This window comes from Medicago sativa, chromosome 1 (genome assembly GCF_051527215.1).
Source record: "Medicago sativa cultivar Bolivia chromosome 1, Bolivia_mono, whole genome shotgun sequence".
In the NCBI taxonomy this organism is placed as follows: Eukaryota; Viridiplantae; Streptophyta; class Magnoliopsida; order Fabales; family Fabaceae; genus Medicago; species Medicago sativa.
In genome coordinates this window covers 3772168-3792986 of record NC_140749.1, presented here as the reverse complement: position 1 = coordinate 3792986, position 20819 = coordinate 3772168, and the positions used below count along the sequence as shown (strand labels likewise).

At 33.3% G+C, this 20819-nt stretch overlaps 3 protein-coding genes across 3 annotated transcripts; 1 reads left to right on the top strand and 2 right to left on the bottom strand.

Moving 5' to 3' along the window:
• Nucleotides 1-3055: 3055 nt before the first annotated feature.
• LOC146951823 (beta-galactosidase 5-like) lies at nucleotides 3056-7680 on the top strand. The gene is made up of 18 exons (XM_085755155.1): nucleotides 3056-3366; nucleotides 3457-3552; nucleotides 3672-3784; nucleotides 3883-3949; nucleotides 4056-4148; nucleotides 4284-4427; nucleotides 4636-4724; nucleotides 4843-4948; nucleotides 5043-5130; nucleotides 5214-5332; nucleotides 5408-5569; nucleotides 5666-5844; nucleotides 5990-6099; nucleotides 6317-6426; nucleotides 6515-6625; nucleotides 6743-6856; nucleotides 6944-7146; nucleotides 7237-7680. Exons 1-18 carry the CDS (start codon nucleotides 3193-3195, stop codon nucleotides 7394-7396), a joined length of 2238 nt encoding a protein of 745 aa, XP_085611281.1. The 5' UTR covers nucleotides 3056-3192; the 3' UTR covers nucleotides 7397-7680.
• Nucleotides 7681-7742: 62 nt separating this feature from the next.
• On the bottom strand, nucleotides 7743-10897 carry LOC146951822 (thioredoxin H-type 1-like). Its single transcript, XM_085742319.1, has 3 exons — nucleotides 10883-10897; nucleotides 8444-8566; nucleotides 7743-8111 (listed from the first exon to the last, which is right to left on the bottom strand). The coding sequence occupies exons 1-3, from the start codon at nucleotides 10895-10897 to the stop codon at nucleotides 7962-7964; spliced, it is 288 nt and encodes a 95-aa protein (XP_085598445.1). The 3' UTR covers nucleotides 7743-7961.
• NRPB2 (DNA-directed RNA polymerase family protein) lies at nucleotides 10437-20481 on the bottom strand. Its single transcript, XM_085755151.1, has 25 exons — nucleotides 20068-20481; nucleotides 18893-19114; nucleotides 17897-18187; nucleotides 17576-17773; nucleotides 16786-16850; nucleotides 16613-16699; nucleotides 16421-16541; nucleotides 16277-16321; nucleotides 16059-16196; nucleotides 15887-15959; nucleotides 15287-15363; nucleotides 15081-15188; nucleotides 14878-14994; nucleotides 14058-14213; nucleotides 13869-13973; nucleotides 13632-13757; nucleotides 13465-13542; nucleotides 13276-13371; nucleotides 13075-13190; nucleotides 12914-12983; nucleotides 12788-12841; nucleotides 12556-12699; nucleotides 12055-12354; nucleotides 11204-11626; nucleotides 10437-11093 (listed from the first exon to the last, which is right to left on the bottom strand). Exons 1-25 carry the CDS (start codon nucleotides 20323-20325, stop codon nucleotides 10974-10976), a joined length of 3588 nt encoding a protein of 1195 aa, XP_085611277.1. The 5' UTR covers nucleotides 20326-20481; the 3' UTR covers nucleotides 10437-10973.
• Between the last annotated feature and the right edge of the window lie 338 nt (nucleotides 20482-20819).

Below are 20819 nucleotides of genomic sequence, written 5' to 3'. Positions count from 1 at the left end.
AAAATACTCATTTTACCATTGATTTAATAGTTTAAAACTCAATGACTTGGATTTACAAAGGACAACCTACTAGCTTGCTCAAAAAAAAAAAAAAAACCTACTAGCGAATCTCCAAGAAAACGAAGCAACCACATCCATAAAAAAAAAATATTGAATTGAAAATAATTGATTTTTTTTAGTTGAGATACTATTAGGGGTGTTAAAATCTACTTTTTAATTAAGAGCATTTAGATGAAATAATAAGAGATCTCTTACAAGAGATTTTGGAGTTGAATCCAGTTCTTGAAATACAACAATGTTAAATATCTTTATAAAAAACATTGTTATCTATTGCCGTCATATCCGACTTGAGAGATTATTCATTATCGTAACACACATAACATACCCGATTAAACAATAATAAAAATAAGACTATTTTTACATAGGAATTACGGTGATAAGAAGGTCATGAGTTTAATTTCCCCATTTAATAAAAATTACAACTAACTACAAAATTGGCTAATTTGAACAAATATAACACTTCCTTTTTTGAGCTATCTCATTTCCCACCATCTATCAATACATGATTAGATTTTATTTGTATTATTTTTTTGATTTAATATTTCTTTCACATGTGCTTTTGAAGTAGAAAAAAAAAAAAATCCCAAAATGACTAATTTTTAGATTTTTGGAGCTATTGGAGGAACGGCCCGTTTACATTATTATATTATAATTTTCCTAAAGAAAAAGCTCATTCAAACTTCAAAGTAAAGACAGTGTCGAAGCACCACATAAATTAAATTTGTTCAGGGAAAAAAAGGGACACCATGTAGTTCTAAATGGATTTATAAAAAAAAAAAAGAATAAAAAGAGGTCCCCATAAGAAAGTTAAAATTTTCATACCCTACATTTGTTTTCATTTAATACTATACTAACTATACTAAAGTGTAAATGGACCGTTCCTCCAATATCTCTAAAATTCTAAAGAAATAGTCATTTTGGATTTATATCTCCAAATATATATAAATGTCAATTGAATCAAATATTTTTAACTAAAAGTACTTGAATGAGATAACAATGAATGTCTTTCAATTTAGCAAGACTCAAAAGATTAGTATGTACAACTTCGCAAATAATATTTTATTCAACTTCACAAATAATATTTAAGACGGTAGAAAATACACCACAACACATGCGCGTGAAGAAGTAAACCAGCTATTTTACACTGCTAAAAAATACACCCTCCGGTCACTAATATAAGCAAAAGTTTGATTTTTAAATTCATTCATTAAATGACGTATATAGTCTTTATTATAGACTACATACGTCATTTAATGAATGAATATAAAAATCAAACTTTTGCTTATATTAGTGACCGAAGAGTGTATTAAATATGAAGTTTGGTTTGATTTTGAGAAATCAATTCAAAATTCAATCCAAGCAGATTTTATCCAAACACATTTAATAATATTTGATTTTGTACAATTTTTAGTTTTTTGAATTAGTTTATGATTTTATTTTGATCGGTTTGAAATTGAACGCACATAAATCGGTTTAGATTTTAACACTGGTTGTGTGATCCAGCATTTATCTTCTTCCATTTTTTTTTTCCAAAAAAATAAAAAACAAAGATTTCAAATTTGAAAATTTGAAATACTGAACACTTGAAGTGAAAGCAAACTACTTTAAAACGAGCACGACACAATTATGACGACCTCCACAACAACACTTCCGATTTCTTTTTCATATTTATTTTCGAGTAAAGTAAAAATTAAATGTGGTTGTAGTAAAGTTGAAGACATTAAAGCAAAATAAATAGACTATGATTAAAATAAGGAAAAAACAACCACCTTTTTCTAGTACCTCACTCCCTAAGATTCAAAACACTTCCCAAATAACAAAACAAATAAAAACATTAATAGTAATAAATTCCAAATTACCCTACATGTGTAGAATTTGAGCTCGTTGGTATTACTACTTTTAGAAGCAAAACACTAGTTGGTTTAATGGTGCAGATTTGAGACCTCTTAACGTATTTTCTTTTTTGGTCAGGTCCTCTTAACGTATTTCTTAATGTATTTCTATTATGTTATTGTAAAATTATCTTACTTATACATACGATAATGTGTTGTCACATGTCAATTATTAAATATAAAACACATAAATATGTCATATTTATTAATTGATGTAACAACACGTCATTATTGAATATATGCGTAAAATAATTAAACTTATTCTAAATATTAACGTTTCGTTTAAAAAAAAAAACGTTTCGTGTATCTGGGTCGGTCCGCACATACTTTGTTCGAGTTTCATTTGAACATTTGTTAATGGACGATAAAATTGATCTATCAGATTATTTAACCATTGAACCGAATAACGAGTTTATTTAAAAAGGATATTTTTAACCTGCGCAAGATTGCAAAGCTTAAGGGGTGATAAATGCCTAATTTTCTGGGTTTTCCTAAAGTCTTATTAATGAGTCATTTAATTAACCATTTCTTTTTTTCGACAAAAATTAATTAACCATTTCTTAAAAACTGGTTTTTTTTTTCCAATATTTTTTCCGTGAAAGGCTCTCTCTCATTTTACAATTGCCGATGAATCAGATCACATTACATACTGCTCGTTGAAATTTCAATATTAATTAGTGATTCATGCAGGTTCCCATTAAATTCTAAATGAAATAAAATATTGTAAATTAGAGAGGAAATAATCATAATCTTTAACATTGAATTTTGTTTAATGGGAAAAAGAAAAACTGATGAAGATTAAGGGGAAAGGGACGAAACATAATTCATGGAGAATTTAATTGAAAATGACAAAGACTACGGGCTCCTTTGGCAAATGTTAATATGCGAGAGAAAAAAAAAAAATACTAGTTTTAAAGAAATGGTTAATTAAATGACTCATTGATAAGACTTTAAGAAAACCCAAAAAATTAGCATTTAATACTCCTTAAACTGTGCAAGATTGCAGAGGTTAGAAAAACCCAAATAAAAATACTATGAGAAACAAAAATCGGAGACAAAACATTATTAACAACACAACATTGTCGTAGGTACTGTGTTTTTTTAAGATCAGATTCAAAGTCCCACTCACAGAGATAACAGAACAGCACATGTTACTCTTTCACTCTATTTATTTCTTCTGCTAAACTAAAACTTTCTCATTACCATTTCAAAAAATTTCCCTCCATTGTAGAAAAAAGCTATGGAAACCAACTCAGTTTCCAAGCTTCTTCTCTTACTATTCTTCTCTATCTTCTTTCTTGGTTCTAAGCTTATTCATTGTAGTGTTACATATGATAGAAAAGCTATTATCATCAATGGCCAAAGGAGAATCCTCATCTCTGGTTCCATTCATTATCCAAGAAGCACCCCTGAAGTATATACTATACTATTTTACTCTCACTTTTTTACTTCAACTTTTTTATGTGTTTGTGAGTTTTGTTTTTGATGTTTGAAATGTGTGTAGATGTGGGAGGATCTGATTCAGAAAGCAAAAGATGGAGGGTTGGATGTTATTGATACTTATGTGTTTTGGAATGTTCATGAACCTTCTCCTGGCAATGTATTATTCTGGAATCTGGATCTTGTTTTCATCAACTTTCAATATGCTCTAAAATTTTATATATTTTTCTTCTATACTTTTCATTTACATATTTTTTTCTATGATGTTTTGTGTTGCAGTACAATTTTGAAGGAAGGTACGATCTAGTACATTTCATTAAGACAGTGCAGAAAAAAGGTCTTTATGTACATCTTAGAATTGGACCTTATGTTTGTGCTGAGTGGAACTTTGGGTATGTATGCAAAACTTCAAACATTTATTATTTGGTTTCTTAGTGTAAATATTTTTATTTTTTGTGATTTACAATGATGTTTTTTTATTTGTGTGTAGAGGATTTCCTGTTTGGTTGAAGTATGTTCCTGGGATCAGTTTCAGAACAGATAATGGTCCTTTTAAGGTTGATTTGTAATTTCTCAGTTCAATCTTTTATGTAGTTAATTCTTGAATGGTTTGATTAAAGAAAAATTAAAATTTTTGTTGCTTTTGAAAAAAAAAACTTTTAGGCTGCAATGCAAGGTTTTACACAGAAGATTGTTCAAATAATGAAGAAAGAAAAGCTGTTTCAGTCACAAGGTGGTCCAATAATTCTTTCACAAGTAAGTAATGAGTTACTTTCAAGTTTGACTTTTTGTTCAAAAATTGTCTCCTGCATGTTGTGAAAGATCAAGAAAGAGTGGATCTGATCTTAACTTTGTTGAGTATACTTGTGTTGTTGTTTATGTATTTTGTAGATTGAGAATGAGTATGGCCCACAAGGAAGAGCACTTGGAGCTTCTGGTCATGCATACTCAAACTGGGCTGCAAAAATGGCTGTTGGATTAGGTACAGGTGTCCCTTGGGTGATGTGTAAGGAAGATGATGCCCCAGATCCAGTGGTGAGTTAGCCTTCTCGTGATCTTGCCTGATTTAGTGCAAATTTGGAATGACGGCGAGTTTGATTGTGATTTTGTCGAAGTTTCAAAGTGTAACTTTTGCTAAAATCACAGTGGCATACCGTGATTCAGCCAAACTCATTGTTAATCTAAATATGATTACCTTTTAGTTAAGATAATAGAGTATGATTCATCCAATTTTTTCCTACAGATAAATGCTTGCAATGGTTTTTACTGTGATGATTTCACTCCCAATAAACCATACAAGCCTAAACTATGGACTGAGTCTTGGAGTGGTTGGTAAGTTATTTATACCATTATTTATGAAGTTAGTTGTGAAAACAATGGACACATTTGTCTAAATTCTTTACCCTTTTGCTCTTCTTTTCTCCTTTTCCTATTCCCATTTGGTCATCAGGTTTTCAGAATTTGGTGGAACGAACCCCCAGCGACCAGTTCAGGATCTCGCGTTCGCAGTTGCTCGTTTCATACAAAAGGGTGGTTCATTCTTTAATTATTACATGGTTGGTTACCTGGTTCTTTTTTCTCGGTTAAACATAACATATGCTTCATTAATTTATTAAATGAGTATTAATCGTGACTAATGACAAATGATAGTACCACGGAGGAACTAATTTCGGACGATCGGCTGGAGGACCATTCATAACTACAAGCTATGACTATGATGCTCCAATTGATGAATATGGTTAGTGATAATTATATTTTCAAAACAACCTAAATATAGTCATTACTTTAGCTAGCTGTAATCGAGTGCTTAACTGATTTCAGGTTTGTTAAGAGAACCTAAATATGGTCATTTGAAGGACCTTCATAAAGCTATCAAGCAATGTGAACATGCTTTGGTTTCATCAGATCCTACTGTTACATCATTAGGAGCATATGAACAGGTTAGTTTCTTTATTCCTCCGAAATAACTTCTAAAACACTGCGTTCATGGCGATAACAATGATCTATGTTTCCAGGCATATGTATTCTCTTCAGGAACAACCTGTGCAGCTTTTCTAGCAAACTATCATTCGAATTCGGCTGCAAGAGTAACCTTCAATAATAGGCACTATGACTTGCCTCCTTGGTCCATAAGTATCCTCCCTGATTGTAGGACAGATGTATTTAACACTGCAAGAGTAAGAATAAAAGGGTCTTTAATCTAAGTATTTCTAATTAGCATTGTTCTTTTTGCATCAAGTTATTAATGAATTGATTGTTATGGTTTCGTGAAGATGAGGTTTCAACCTTCACAAATCCAAATGTTGCCTAGCAATTCTAAGTTGTTATCATGGGAGACCTATGATGAAGATGTATCTTCGCTAGCGGAAAGTTCTAGAATCACAGCTTCTAGACTTCTGGAACAGATAGATGCTACAAGAGATACTAGTGACTATCTATGGTATATAACCAGGTCAGTAGATTACCCTCTAGATTTAAAAATACCAAGCTATTGGCTTTCTCTAGTTAAAGTGAATTTCTTTGCCGTCTAGCTTTTTCCTTGCTTTCTCAGTTCTATGCAGTTGAAATCTTACTGTTTTTGGGTTTTCATGTAACAGTGTTGACATAAGTTCATCAGAATCATTTCTTCGTGGAAGGAACAAACCAAGCATTAGTGTGCATTCCTCTGGTGATGCTGTCCATGTGTTTATCAATGGGAAATTTTCAGGCATGTATAGTTAAACCAAGATGAGATAATTCGGTTAAAATTAGTTGGCGTTGGTTTTAGGTAGTAGATAGAAGTTGGTTATAATTAATTGCAAGTTGCTTAAGATTTGTTAGTTTAGATATGATCACTGCATAAAATGTATCTTAGACTCGGTGTAATCAACTTTTCTCGTTCAATCAATTTCAAATAATCAACTGATTCCTATTTCCTTTTGCAGGCTCGGCTTTTGGGACAAGGGAAGACAGAAGTTTCACATTTAATGGCCCTATCGACCTACGTGCTGGAACTAATAAAATAGCACTTCTTAGTGTAGCTGTTGGATTGCCTGTTAGTATCTTGCTTATTACTCCAACTTGAACTTTATCATGTCTTTTCTAGTCATTCATTTTTTTTTTTCTTTTCTTTTTTTTCATAGAATGGTGGAATCCATTTTGAATCATGGAAGTCAGGAATCACAGGTCCAATTTTGCTTCATGGTCTTGACCATGGACAGAAGGATTTGACAGGGCAAAAATGGTCATACCAGGTATGATGCACGCAAACCTAACTTCTGTATCAGCGTCGTTAAATAGTTGCTATAGCGGTGCTATATTACTATTGCATAAGGAGAAAATGTTTTCAAATTATGTATATGCACAAACAGGTTGGCCTAAAGGGGGAGGCTATGAATTTGGTGTCTCCCAATGGAGTCTCATCTGTTGATTGGGTGAGAGAGTCATTAGCTTCTCAAAACCAGCCACAGTTGAAATGGCACAAGGTAAGAACAGTTACTGGTTTATATTACTATAATAACATCTAATGCAGTTTATAATGAAAAGCTTCTAATCTAATTTGAAACCTTCAGGCACATTTCAATGCACCTGATGGAGTTGAACCATTGGCATTGGACATGAGCAGTATGGGAAAGGGTCAAGTATGGATCAATGGACAAAGCATAGGAAGATATTGGATGGTTTATGCAAAGGGCAACTGCAATTCTTGCAACTATGCCGGAACTTATCGTCAGGCGAAATGCCAAGTTGGTTGTGGACAGCCTACTCAAAGATGGTACTAATTTTCTCTAAAAGAGTGAATTTCAACATTACTTCCTTATCTTTAGGAAAATGCTACTAAGTACTTATTACTTCAATTTTGCAGGTACCATGTTCCAAGGTCCTGGTTAAAACCAACAAACAACTTGATGGTAGTTTTTGAAGAATTAGGAGGGAATCCTTGGAAAATATCTCTGGTAAAGAGGATAATACATACTCCAAGATCTAGTAAACCAAATTTAATGACTAATACAACACAAGTATGAGAACAAAAATGGTGATTGACTTGGCATCAAACAAAGGTGCCATAATTATGAAGAATAAAGTTTTTTATATATGCAGCTGTGGAATTCTATATAGTTTCCATTGGCATAGCATGATTGATACGAGAGGTGTGTGACCAAGTTCTTATTAATTTATTCTTTGAACTTGAGTGTCAATGTATTTATTTGGAAGAGAGAAAATTACAAAATTCAGACATGTTAGTGCTTTTCTATGTAATTTGTTTGCAACTAATATCAATGAATATATCTACTCATGCAATTATTTAGTTGGTTGGCATATTCAATCATCAATATATATCTGCATAATTGTTGGTCAATAGAATAGTAATCAACCAGAAGAAGGGACCATTTTCATCAACATAATTGCCAACCATCAACAAAGGGACCATGGCATTTACATCAAATTATCATAATGATGCAAATAATTAATTTTTAGTCACTACTCAATTGAAGTAGGCCAATGCAACAATTTATTTTCAAGCATAATGAAAAGATGAAAACCGACAAAGGATAAATGTATTATTATTCATGATCTTCATCTAATACTTCAAGTAGTAGCAACAGTTGCATCCTTATGCTTGGTGATTGCATTTTCCAGCTCTTCCTTCCTAGCACCAACTACCTTATCCACTTCCTTACCTTCTTTCAAGAATAAGAAGGTTGGCATAGCCTCAACAGACCATTCCTCAGCAACACTCTGAAATAGGCCGAATCGGCTTTAAGACTAGTTTGAAGTAAAAATAAGTTTAACTATATAGTAATTAATCAGTCACCATCTTAAAATATTAGAAACATGTTTCAAACAATGTTTCTATAGTATGATCATAAGATGACATAACATGGTAAACTTTGATTGTGTTATCTGAGTTTGACAGAATCAAGAATCACTACGTGCTACCACGATTTTGACAAAAACTACACTATAGAGCTACAAAAATCATGTTGTGATTTTTTCAAACTCAACGTGATTCTAAACATGTATTAAACTTGAGAAAGAATAAGGTAATATAGATTAAGATATGCTTATACCTTTACTTCATCAATATCCACCTTGAGGAAGATGACTTCAGGAGTCTTCTTAGCAATCTCAGCTAGAATTGGAGCAATAAAACGGCATGGACCACACCATGAAGCAGTAAAATCCACCACAATCTATTTATTATTCAATGAAATGCAATTCATTATAAGTGTTATGAATAATGCTATTATCAACTTAAACAGCAACAAAAAAAAAATTAAACTCAAAAAATATTCAAATAATTTAAATGCATAAAGTTTCCAAAACAAATAAGCACATAAAGGTGGTTATAAATTAAGGCAAACATGAAAATGACATTTTGAAATGTCACAACTGTCATTTCAACCAACAAAATAAATTCTTTGTTGATGTTAACTCTACAAATAAAAAAGTAAATTACTAAGTTAGTGTCACGGTTTTAGAGGCTAATAATAACATTGAAAGGTACGTAACGCAAGTTCGTTCATCCTGGACCATGCATATAAAAATGGCAAATTATGCTTAGTTCAAAACACAACGATACAAAAATTTGATTTTAAATTAAGCATTTAATGTAGGTTAAAAAAACTAACCTAGAGAATGGTACCCTTGTTTAGAGTTTATTTTATGGCACAAGTATTTGGATGAACTTATAAAAATATGATTATGACATTCATATGTGGTTTTCAGCTCATTATTTCTAGCTAATTTCAAATAGTTCTTCGTGTATTATATTATAGGAAAATGCTACTTCTCAAGAAAAATAGCTTCAAGAATTTTTCAAGACACAGTTGGCAAATTTTAATTGGATGATTTATTTGTCCACTTCCTATTTTTCAGCCACACCTCCTTGAATTATGGCAAATAGTGCATTGTGATTGGCTACTCTTTATTCTTGAAGAATTCTTGATGTTATTTTTCTAGAGATATAGCATTGCTCTTATATTATATTATGAAAACTGATTACAATTTATATTCAAATAGTTTAATCATATTTCATCTTCCAAATTACTTATATATACTCTGGAGTTTTATCTAATGAAAACATGTAAATTAGTGTTGCTACTTGTACAATTTTGTTTTTCATTATTGGATCAATAATTTCAATCATATCTCATTTGATTTAATAGTAAGACTTTTTGATCTAATAGTAAAAACAAGTTTGTATACATGATGTAAAACTTGTCTCACTTGTGCACCATAGGTTTGACGGTTAAATTATTTTGACCATACTTTAGTAGGAAACCACTATAATTAGGTTTTTAACACCGTGGTGGCTCCATATAATATATCATCACAAACTTAAGTCCAAATCCGTTATGAGACTAATCTCCTCTCGTGTGCTTAGGTTCGGATGCTTAGACCGCAACTTAAAGCTCGGGTGATTAACTTAAATTGTTAACCCAAATACACTAAAATATACATGTAACTATACAAAACTTAACACTGTCCACGATGATCTAGGGCAATATTTTCAGACAAGAATATTGAACAATTCATAAACACTTTTGGATCAAAATATATAGGGTCGAAAAGCAAATATATATGAAGAAGATTGAAAGTAAAGTTATATATATATATATATATATATATATGGGGTTTGCTAGAACACACCCACTAGTTTTTATGTGGGAGTGTATTAGCAAGTAAATAACTAAAAAGTGGTTAAATACACCCTAAGGTGTATGTTGCTATAACACACCTTCTAACAAAAACAAGTAGGTGTGTTCTAGCAAATCCTATAGGCATTTGCTAGAACACACCCACTAGTTTTTATGTGGGAGTGTTTTAGCAAGTAAATAACTAAAAAGTGGTTAATTACACCCTAAGGTGTAGCTTTGCTAAAACACTCCCACATAAAAATTAGTGGGTGTGTTCTAGCAAACCCCATATATATATATATATATATATATATATATATATATATATATATATATATATATATATATATATATATATTTTAATAATACATGAGGAAAACTGGAGTATAAAATTATGAAAACTTGGCAAAATAACGAGGAAAACTGGAGTAACGAGTAGTGTTGCCATTCGACCAAAAAAACTATTAACTCATTATTTTGCATGGTTCCTTCACCCATACAAAACAAAGACACCATATGTATTGTTCATTGTATTTATACGGTTGTACTAAAAAAGTATATCCGGTACTTTACCCAAACAAAACGCATTCAGGTCTATAGAATGATGAGCTTAAAGTTGACAGCCCAGCTAATTTTTCGATCAATATATTCTCTAGTAATTACATTACCAGATGCGATATAGGAAGCGAGGTAGTGATGAGGCTACTGGGTTAAGAGGTATGTTTCAGGTTTATTTCTTGAACTAGAAAGGAAAAATCCTTGACATATAAATGGAATGTCATTTCCCAACAAAAGGAATGTCATTTCCCAACACTTGAAAGGCTACTGATCTCATTTATCAGTCTTGAGATAACAGAATCAAATTCATACATCTTCAGAAGCCATGTGTGTGTGATCCACGTTCACGAGAGGAAGCAGTCAACATGGAATAAAGACTGGTCGATTTTCTCAAACTTGCTCATCAGGCTCCTTTCTTCTTTTGGTCTTTTATAGCTTTCACCTCTTTAGTAAGCATTCTTGGAGCTATGGCCATAGCCATTAGCTCTTGGAAGAGCAGCTTACAAGCATAAGGAATATAAACCTGCAAAGACAATCAAAAGCCAAAACGAGAAACTAAGAATCTAGCACCAGGAGAGAACACCATGGACTTCAATACGGACTTAAATGCAAAAGAAGATAAATGACATTCACCTGAACAATGTCAGTTTTGTTCTTGCAGCCCCTACACTCAAAAGAATTCTTCTTCAGATTTGCAATAGCTATCAATCCACAGCGTTCACACACGTGGACTCTATATGCATCACTTTGATCAAACAGTCTTTCCTTTAGGAAGTGAGCGGCTCCATGAGCAATCATGCAATCACGTTCCATCTCTCCAAATCGAAGACCTCCATCACGTGACCGCCCCTCAGCAGGTTGCCTTGTAAGAATCTGCACAGGCCCTCGTCCACGAGAATGGATCTTGTCATCAACCATATGCTTCAACCTTTGGTAATAGGTAGGCCCAAGGAAAATCATTGCACTGAGACGCCTTCCTGTATGACCATTGTACATTGTCTCAAAACCACGCATTTGGTACCCACATTTGTGTAAAGCTTTGCTGATATTATCCACCTGGATTACAGTAGAAAACAATTATAATTTTAAACACAAGCTAGAAAGGCATAATCCATAAAGCAAAAATTCTACCATGATATTTTCTAAATAGGTAAGTAGACGAATCACTGACTGAAGCTATTTAAAAAGATAGAACTTATACATCATTATGCACACTCTATGATCTCTCAAGTAAAATGACGTTGAACACTGAATAGCACATTGTTAAACTTTGGGCCGACGTTTTTTAAATGCAAAACAATTTCCTTGTGTACTGGTAGAGTGCATATTGTTGGCCAGTTGTCCCTATTTAAGTGGAAGGGTAACAACAACATACAAAATACAATAGGTACGGCTAAAAGTAACTTACTTAATCAAGCAGTTTTCTCAATTTCTAACAACTATTTGATGTTAAAACAGAAATGTGATGAAAGAATGCTACTTACAGTAACATCTGTAAAAGGAGTAGCATCTCCTTCTTTTCCCATGTGGGCAGCCACCTTCCCCATGATACACTCGATAAGCTGACCAATTGTCATTCGAGAAGGTATAGCATGTGGATTGACAATAATATCAGGGGTGATGCCTTCTACAGTCCAGGGCATGTCTTCTTGTGTATAAGTCATACCAACAGTCCCCTTCTGACCGTGTCTACTACTGAATTTGTCACCAATCTGTGGTATTCGAACAGATCTCACCCTTACTTTCACGAATCTCAACCCATCAGCATTTGTGGTCAACAGAACCTACAAAATAGGAAATATGTAAATCCAGCAGCAAAAAAGAGTAAAGCCAGAAATTCAGGATTTTGGTATATTAGTATGCTCTTCATTTCAGATGTAGTCATTTTGTTTCATAACGTAACTAAAAATGACCCCATTAAATAAGATCTAATAATATAGTCTCACTCAATCTGAAACACATGAAAGTAATTTGACAAAACTTACTTGATCTACTATTCCAGTTTCACTATGGCGTAAACTTATGCTGTGATCACGTTTTGAGTAACGAGCAGCTTGTCCTTGTTGCTCTTCCTGAGATAGAGGAGTGGTTTTTCCAATAATAACATCCTCACCAGACACTCTTGTGCCCTGTTTCATAGTGATAAATTGCTGAAATTTAGTACATAATTTAACTTTCAGACATGTTATTCAGGATGCTGTCAAAATATATGCTTACAGGTGGAGCAAGACCATCATCATCCAATTTATCATAAGAACCATGCCTCATGCCCTGCAAAACAACACTTTTTATAAACTACCAAATAGCAAATCAACAACATGTAGGAAGAGCCAAAATTTTCACCATGGTGTTGGCTCTATCCGGCCGACCAAAATCTTCTTTGACAAGAGTTCCCATTTTTTTCTCTTCATCTCTGTAAAATAATATTGCACATAATCATAAAAAATTACAAGCTTGAAAATAAAAAGCAGTGAATTTTCAATTAATTCGGGGAGCAAACAGACCTATATGAACGGAAAAATAGAGACCGAAAGAAGCCACGGTCTATTGATGATTGGTTCATGATGACAGAATCTTCTTGATTATAACCAGAATAACATGAAATGGCCACAATGGCATTCTATGGCACAAGAGGAAAATATATTAGAGCACTTAATTATCAATATAATAACAAAAGGATTTTAATAAAGAAGGTCAAAATTTACAATTCCAGCAGGGAGTTGACGAAAATGAAGATGCTCCATGGCTCTCGTAGTGACCAGTGGCTTCTGAGGATAATATAAAACATACGCCAAGGTATCCTAAGCAATGAAGCAAAAGCATCAGGTGGAATCCAGAATCAAGTATGGCACATTAGATACTTTGAATCATATAAACAAGTGAGTGAACAATACCATTCGAAACTGGTAGTTGGTAACATAAATTCCCATTGCCTGTTTTCCCATAGCAGACTGATACGTATTACGAGGGGACTGATTGCACCACCAAAGGTAAGAAGATAGAGATTAATCGCATATATTAATCAAAATGAGCCCTCATACACCCAAAATACCATATTTACCTGATTGTGGTCAGGAAATGGTATGATGGACGCACATACACCCAAAATCAGTGATGGATGGATTTCACAGTGAGTGTATGTATCAGAATATGCTTCTTCTGGATTCAGCCTTGCTTGTACAAGATCCTGTTAAATACATTCATAATCATATTCATAATTGCTTTACATATTCATGATTTGCATTTATGTACTAATAAAGGGTATACGCTTCTCCAAATCTAGAATTATAGTACTGACATTAATTGTCATGGAAATCATAGTAGTCTCTTCCTCTTCTGTGTCGATATATTCTATAAAGCCCTTGGACACAAGATCATGCCATCCACCATCTTCCGGGGATTCCTGAAGAAATGGAAAAACAAGTTAAGCAATTACTGAAATAACAATGACGACTCAGATGCACTACAGTAACTACTTGCTACTTACCCTTTGCTGCAAAGAATGAATGTCTTTCTTCTTTATGAGAAGCCTTTGTTTATCCACAATGAATAAAGGACGACTGCAGCGACCATAATCTGTATATATGCGCAGTTCTTTAAGACGGATATCTCTAACAACCCCAACTTCAGTATTAACATCAACCTGCACGACATCAAAGCCATCAGCACTAAACTATGATTAAAACATATGACGTAACAAATAAATAATTTCAAACAATGATGGTCTCCTCTTAAAAATGTAATATGATAGATGCTTTTATAAAAATGAGTCTAGGAATTTAAACAACCACATCTGACTTTGTTGGGACTTAGAGGAAAAGAAATGAATGATAATTCTTCTACCTTTTTGGTTAAAAGATCTCGTTTTTCCATTTAACTTATAATAATAGTTCATCCATACAAGAATTCTCTCCAAATATCTCACCCAAAAGATTATCTTAATAAGGCCTTGCTAAGTAATATAGACTACTTGTCAGATAATACATCATGAATCCAGAAATATAGAATACTTAATAGATAATGCATCATTTAATGCAGTTCACTGAAATCATTGTATTTTCCAATAAATACATTTTATTTTAATTCCTTAAGCAATGTCCTTAAGGCACACAATAGTATTTGTGTATTGATCCCATGTCGTTCTTTTATAAGAAGGGATGAAAACAACGATTGCAAAATCAGCTTCCAATGATTGTATCTACTACACTGCGAGATTTTCATTATTTTGATGCCAACAGTTTCAAAGACAGCTTTTTAGGTTGCCAAAAGACTCAAGACAAAATCAGAGAAGTTAAATGAATAGTTACCCGACGTCTCAGCTTTCTCAATGTCCTAACCAACATATCAGGGTCGCGATGAATACCCATCCAGCAACCATTTACGAAAATTTTTGTAGCTTGGGGAATCACCGCAGGAGAAATTTCCTACATAGTGGAAAAAAAAGGCAAATTACACAAACCATACACAGAAAGAAACAAATTATTACTTTTATGAAGGAAATCAGAAGCACCTCAAAATTTTCTGTGCCCCATTCTTCTAAAAACTCCAGAATAGGATATGCTGCTGAACCAACTGTAATGTATACCATCAAGGCCAGATTCTTCACCAGTCCACAGGCCTAAATAATAGCCCAATAACGTCCATAAATACCAGAGAAAGATGAGTTCATTATATAACAAGTAGTAATATAGGAAGCTTGCAAGAAAAAATACTCACTTGTCCTTCTGGTGTTTCTGCCGGACACATCATTCCCCATTGTGAATTATGCAGCTGTCTTGGTTTGGCCAACTTTCCTGAAATAGTAAAAGAGAACCAACAAAAATACAACTTAGACAAACATTATTTATTCTAAAATCCTAAAGAAATAACCGAGAACATATTACCATATTCCATTGATTGTATCAACTACGGGAGTGCATGGTTCATGAACCAAACCGAATATAACCGGTTTTGAACCAGATTGAATTGATATTGTAAAAATAACCGTAATAATAAAATAGGTTTTAAGAACTGAACCAAACCATCAGTTTGGTTTGGTTCATGAATCGTGCACACCCCTAGTTATAACCAATTTCTAGTAATGTAATACCGGTTATTATTTTTTGAGCAATTTGGTTGTGGATTGGTTTTCCATTAAGTAACTTTGATTTTTTTAATTGGTAAACCGGTTTGTAAAAAATGGTTTTGGTTCTGAACCAGGTTTTTACCACACCCCTAGTGCCAATTTATTCATAATTAATTTATGCAACAATGCACAAAGAGGAGGGAAAGATTGAAGTCTGGGTCAGGCTTGAATAGTATAAGCCAAGCAATTACCTTCACGTCCTATAGGAGAATTCAATCTTCGCAAGTGTGATAAAGTGGAAGCATAGGTTAAACGATTTAGCACCTGAAGCAGAAACACAACGAGTTAAGTTGTTAATGCTCCATTTCATCTTTAGAAGACAGAGCACGACTGTTGAAGCAAAAAAATAATTCATAATCACACCTGTGACACTCCAGCTCTAGTACCCGCAGCATTTGCTTGCCCCCAATTACCAGTAGCAAGTGAGTACTTAAGTCCACTTGTGATGGTTTTTGCTTTGATAGCAAATTGCAGGTTAACATCCTTCCCATTATCAACACACTGCACCATTCAAGAGGTAGAAGGTTATAGGCAATGAATGCAGAATAAATATCACAACAAAACTTAAAAGTAGAACAAACCTTTTGCACATAACCCCTGACATCTCTAGTCAACTTTCTGAATAGCTGCATCACAAATTATAGGAACCAGGAATTAAGAAATAGAAAGATACCAAATAACAAGACCAAATAAGTAGAATAATAACAATTACTTGAGATACAAACCATTCTAAAGAGTCCGCCAAGTAAAGGACCTGCCAGGTCCAGCCTCTTATTTCCATAATGATCCCTATCATCTTCAGCCCTCCGCCCAAGTGCGCACAGAAGTAGCCGGTGAATGATATATCTGTGGAGCAATAATAAGCATAAATAGATACTTGAAATTCAAGTAACAGGATATGACATTAACAAACTTACCCAAAATAGTATGCTTTTTTAGTCTCGCAATACTCTCCAACACCAACATGGGGAAGCATCTCCTTTTGAAGGATGTCCTTAGCATACCTGCAGATTAGGATACAAGTGTAACAGTTGCTTCATAATGGGTGCAAATAAATCATTCTTATTTTGAGAAAAACAACTAAACTCACTTAATTCTCTTTTCCTTGGTTACACCTACAGTTGATCCTCTTTTTCCAATATAATCAAGTGCAACCTGGAGTGAAATTGATAAATAATAAAATTGCCATATACAGAAGACATTGAAGTATCAAGAAAATTGTGGGCCAAAGAGTGCAATATTTCCCTAAAGAACGGTTTTGATTTTGAATCATCTAAGCTTATATGGAGAAAAATATGCAACTGCAAAATCATATGACACAATATGGAAGAGAAACGCAGTAGAATTAAGAAATTATATTGCAATGTAAAAATAAAGTGTGAAGAATTTAAATTAGTACATGTGGACAGAAGACTTAATTAAGAGCTAGTTTAGATCATCTTTTGCACAAGTACTTATAGGGAAAAAAATTAAAATAATGTTGCAATAACCATCTGTATGGTAACAAAGAGCTTCCCTAATAAGTTTAAAAGATCTCTCATTTAACTTCTACACTAAACACCTATAAAGCTTCTACACAAACGCATATAACCTTTAACTTCACAAACGCCTATAACCTTATAAGAGCTGTTTCATGGGTTAGAAATTAAATACTCTTATATCGAAATACTCTCGTAAGCTAGAAACTAATCCAAACTGGGCCTTCATTCGAGTATAAATAATATGCAGTACAAGAGAAACAGACTATTCCATCTTCTGAACAGTCTGAAATATATTTGGACTGTACGACGATCTCACTCGAAACTAATATATAATTACTCTAGACAAACAATCACCATTTTGACTGTAAGCAAAAAATATATAACAATAGCAAAACCAACCTGTTGATTTTGTATCACAAATGCTTCTTCCAGGGAAGGACGAAGCAACTCCATCATTTGAGTATCCGCAAAGTCATAGCATATATGTTCAAGGATATCCTTGTCGGCGACAAACCCCAATGCCCGAAACACAATAATGATAGGAATTTCAGTTCGAATGTAAGGAAGAGTAGCACGTATATATTGCCCTGAAGAACCCTGGTAGGAATAAAAATGCATAAACTTAGACATTGTATAAGACATCAAAACATCTGCAAAATGTGACTCGCCACACAGCAAAAACTACACAAAGACAACAAATATACAGCGATTTTCATTTACCCCTTTGGCACTAGCCCGAGAGAGCATGCGCACAAACATAGTGCTAGGTGGTCTGTTTTGTGACTCAGCCATGGACCGAACTTCACCCACATAAGCATACTTGTTAGGTTGCCTCTTCTTAAAGACATAGACATGATTGGTGCTCATCTTCTCCTGAGCAATAAGAACCTTCTCACTGCCATTAATAATGAAATAACCTCCTTGATCATACGGACACTCTCCAAGCTCAGTCAAATCCTTCTCTGAATTCTGATATAGTGTGCAATAACTAGACCGAAGCATAATAGGAACCTAATAACAACAAAACCATTATTTAGGTTACTCAGGCCTCAGAAGTCCGATCCAATTATATTTCACCACCACATCATAAAATAACTTAAAATTCTCATTTACAATATAGTTATAATTGACTATAATCAAAGTATAATCATTAAAATAAGCTGATTTAAATGTTATTCTAACTTGAAGAAGGCCCTAACACATTTATTCAGTAACAATTTTGATTATGTAAGTAAGAAGAAACACCACAAACAACAAAAAAGGCCTACTGTGAGCTTATCACTGAAGTAAACTGAAAATGACAAAAGGACCTAAATAGAAGCTTAAGCTTATCATTGGAATTTAATAAACTGAAAAAGACTTCTTATAGGACATGTCATTTACTCTAATAAATATATCCAAATACTAATATACTAAACTACAACTATAACAATTGGTTGTAAAAACTCTTCCAAAAACCCTTTTAAGCATGTATCTTAGAATTCGGATTGAGCCTAACTCAACCTTACAAAACCAGCTTGTAAGGTGAGGGCTGCCCAAACTTCCTAAACACTACACAGGCGATTTCTCTAGGCAACGTATGACTAAATCCACCCAACACAATGAAGGTGTTGGATGCTTTAATGAAGGCAACACAAATGCCACAATTAGGAGGCTAGGGGCGGACCGCAATGAAATCAGAATCTGTAGAATACTAGAATTGAGAGGAAGGGGTACCTTGCCAATGAAAACTTTGGTGAAATCTTGAGTCTCAGTGACCTCTTCACCATCATGCCCTTTCTTAATGACCCTCTTAGAAACATCAACATACAAAGGAGCTGAATACGTCAGATTCCTAAGCCTAGCAGCTTTAGGAAACAATGTAGCAGTTTCTCCATCAGATTCCGTCATCATTGGCTTACTCAAATAAATCTGACCGAAGCTTATCTTATAAATCGTCTGCAAACAAAACCAAAATCATATTAACATCAACATCACATTCAGGCCAGCCCGTTAGTTACAGATTATAAAAAAAGGGATTCACATACTCAACAATTTAGATATTAAACTTTTTTTAAAAAAAAGCATATGCATAAAAAAATCACTTTCTAAAAAAGAAAAAACCACAAAATGATTTTCTAAAGAAGCTACAAAACAGCTTCTCATTTTAAGCAATTTTTAGATTTTTTTTTTTTCTTCAATGAAATAATCACTTATAGGAATTTGCATCCTTTAGTTACAGATTTTCAAAACAACAATAACTAAAAAAAACAGCTTCTCCTTTGAAGCAGTTTTTAGTGTATGTTTGGTTATGTGGTGACAATAATTGATTTTGGGTGAACTGATTCTATAAAATTGATTCCAACTAAAAGTGAGTTGAAGGTAAAGTGATTTGTGTTTGGACACATTTATGTAAAAGTGAGTTGAACTATCAATTTGGGTGTAAAAATCAATTCTATAATCAAAAGCTACAAATCCTAACTTCAAGTAGAGTGAATTCTACTTGAAAGCAATCAAACATGTCAGAATCAGTTCTACACCTCCAGAATCAATTTTGACCCATTTAAAAGTGGAACCTAACATAACACTTAGTATCTTAGAAAATCACTTTTTATAACTGATTTTTTGAAGTGATTTTCATTCTGGTAAACAAACACAAAACAACTAACAACTTCTGTTATTTTTTTTTCTTACTCCAAAAATTAACCGCCATATTTTTTTGAAGTATCCAAATCACTTATTTTACAATCCGTAACAAACAAACCCTAAAAACACTTCTCATTGTAAGCAGCTTTTCACTTTTTCTTTTTTCACATCCAAGTTATATTGAAAATTGAAAAGCTGTAACAACGACCAGATTTAATCATCTAATTGAAAAAAGTGATTATCTCAGCAAGTGCTTATCTAACTACCTCAGCGAAATCAGACTGATGACCAGGATTGTGCTGAGATTCGGGTCGAATTTCGATATCAGCGGATTCATCAACTATCTCCTGCATCGTGTTCTGAATGAATTCATCAAAGGAATCAAGCTGTTGACGGACAAGTCCTTTTTCTTCAAAATAAGCAGAAATCACAGCCCAAGCATCTTCTTGGGTGATTTCTTCCTCATCGTCTTCTTCCTCCATTTGCTGATCGAATTCGTTTTCTTCTTCTAAATCCATCATCATTTTGTTCAAATTCGAAGTTCAAATTATGCGGTGTTTTAGTGTAATTATGAGTGTGTTTTTAGTGTTAGAGAAAGAAGACGAAGATACGAAACCCTAGCAGAGAGAAAAAGTGATTTGATTTTCGAAAGAGGTTTTGATGTATGAATGAATGAATAATGACTTGTGGCTTAATGCGGTGCTCTTTTATAGCTATGATGACTCACTCGGTTTTTTTAAACCCGTGGGTCAATGCATCTCGACCCATAACCCACCAAATTAATATCCGTAGATCGATCTCAAATTAATCTCTGAATTTATAAATATTTTAAAAAAAATATTTGACTCTTTTAATTTTGGTCGTATTAGTCCTTTAAAGGATATGTTAGGACTAAATTGGTGGTAAGTGGATAAATTTAGGAAGAAATTGAAGATAAGTTGTTAAAATAAAATGATTGAACTAATGGTAAATGATTAAAGAGTTAAATATGATTTTGGTTCCTATAAAATTTGGAACT

Bases quoted from the DNA above. Each gene is read 5' to 3' on its own strand.
- LOC146951823 (XM_085755155.1), top strand. From the start codon at position 3,193: ATGGAAACCAACTCAGTTTCCAAGCTTCTTCTCTTACTATTCTTCTCT. The intron at 5,570-5,665 runs GTAAGAATAAAA...GGTTTCGTGAAG, and splicing joins ATGTATTTAACACTGCAAGA to ATGAGGTTTCAACCTTCACA. The intron at 6,100-6,316 runs GCATGTATAGTT...TTCCTTTTGCAG, and splicing joins TATCAATGGGAAATTTTCAG to GCTCGGCTTTTGGGACAAGG.
- LOC146951822 (XM_085742319.1), bottom strand. The intron at 8,112-8,443 runs GTATAAGCATAT...GGCCTATTTCAG, and splicing joins TGGATATTGATGAAGTAAAG to AGTGTTGCTGAGGAATGGTC.
- NRPB2 (XM_085755151.1), bottom strand. From the start codon at position 20,325: ATGATGATGGATTTAGAAGAAGAAAACGAATTCGATCAGCAAATGGAG. The intron at 19,115-20,067 runs GTAGTTAGATAA...TTTTGTTTGCAG, and splicing joins ATCAGTCTGATTTCGCTGAG to ACGATTTATAAGATAAGCTT. The intron at 16,542-16,612 runs GTAAGTTTGTTA...ATTGCTCCACAG, and splicing joins AAAAAAGCATACTATTTTGG to ATATATCATTCACCGGCTAC.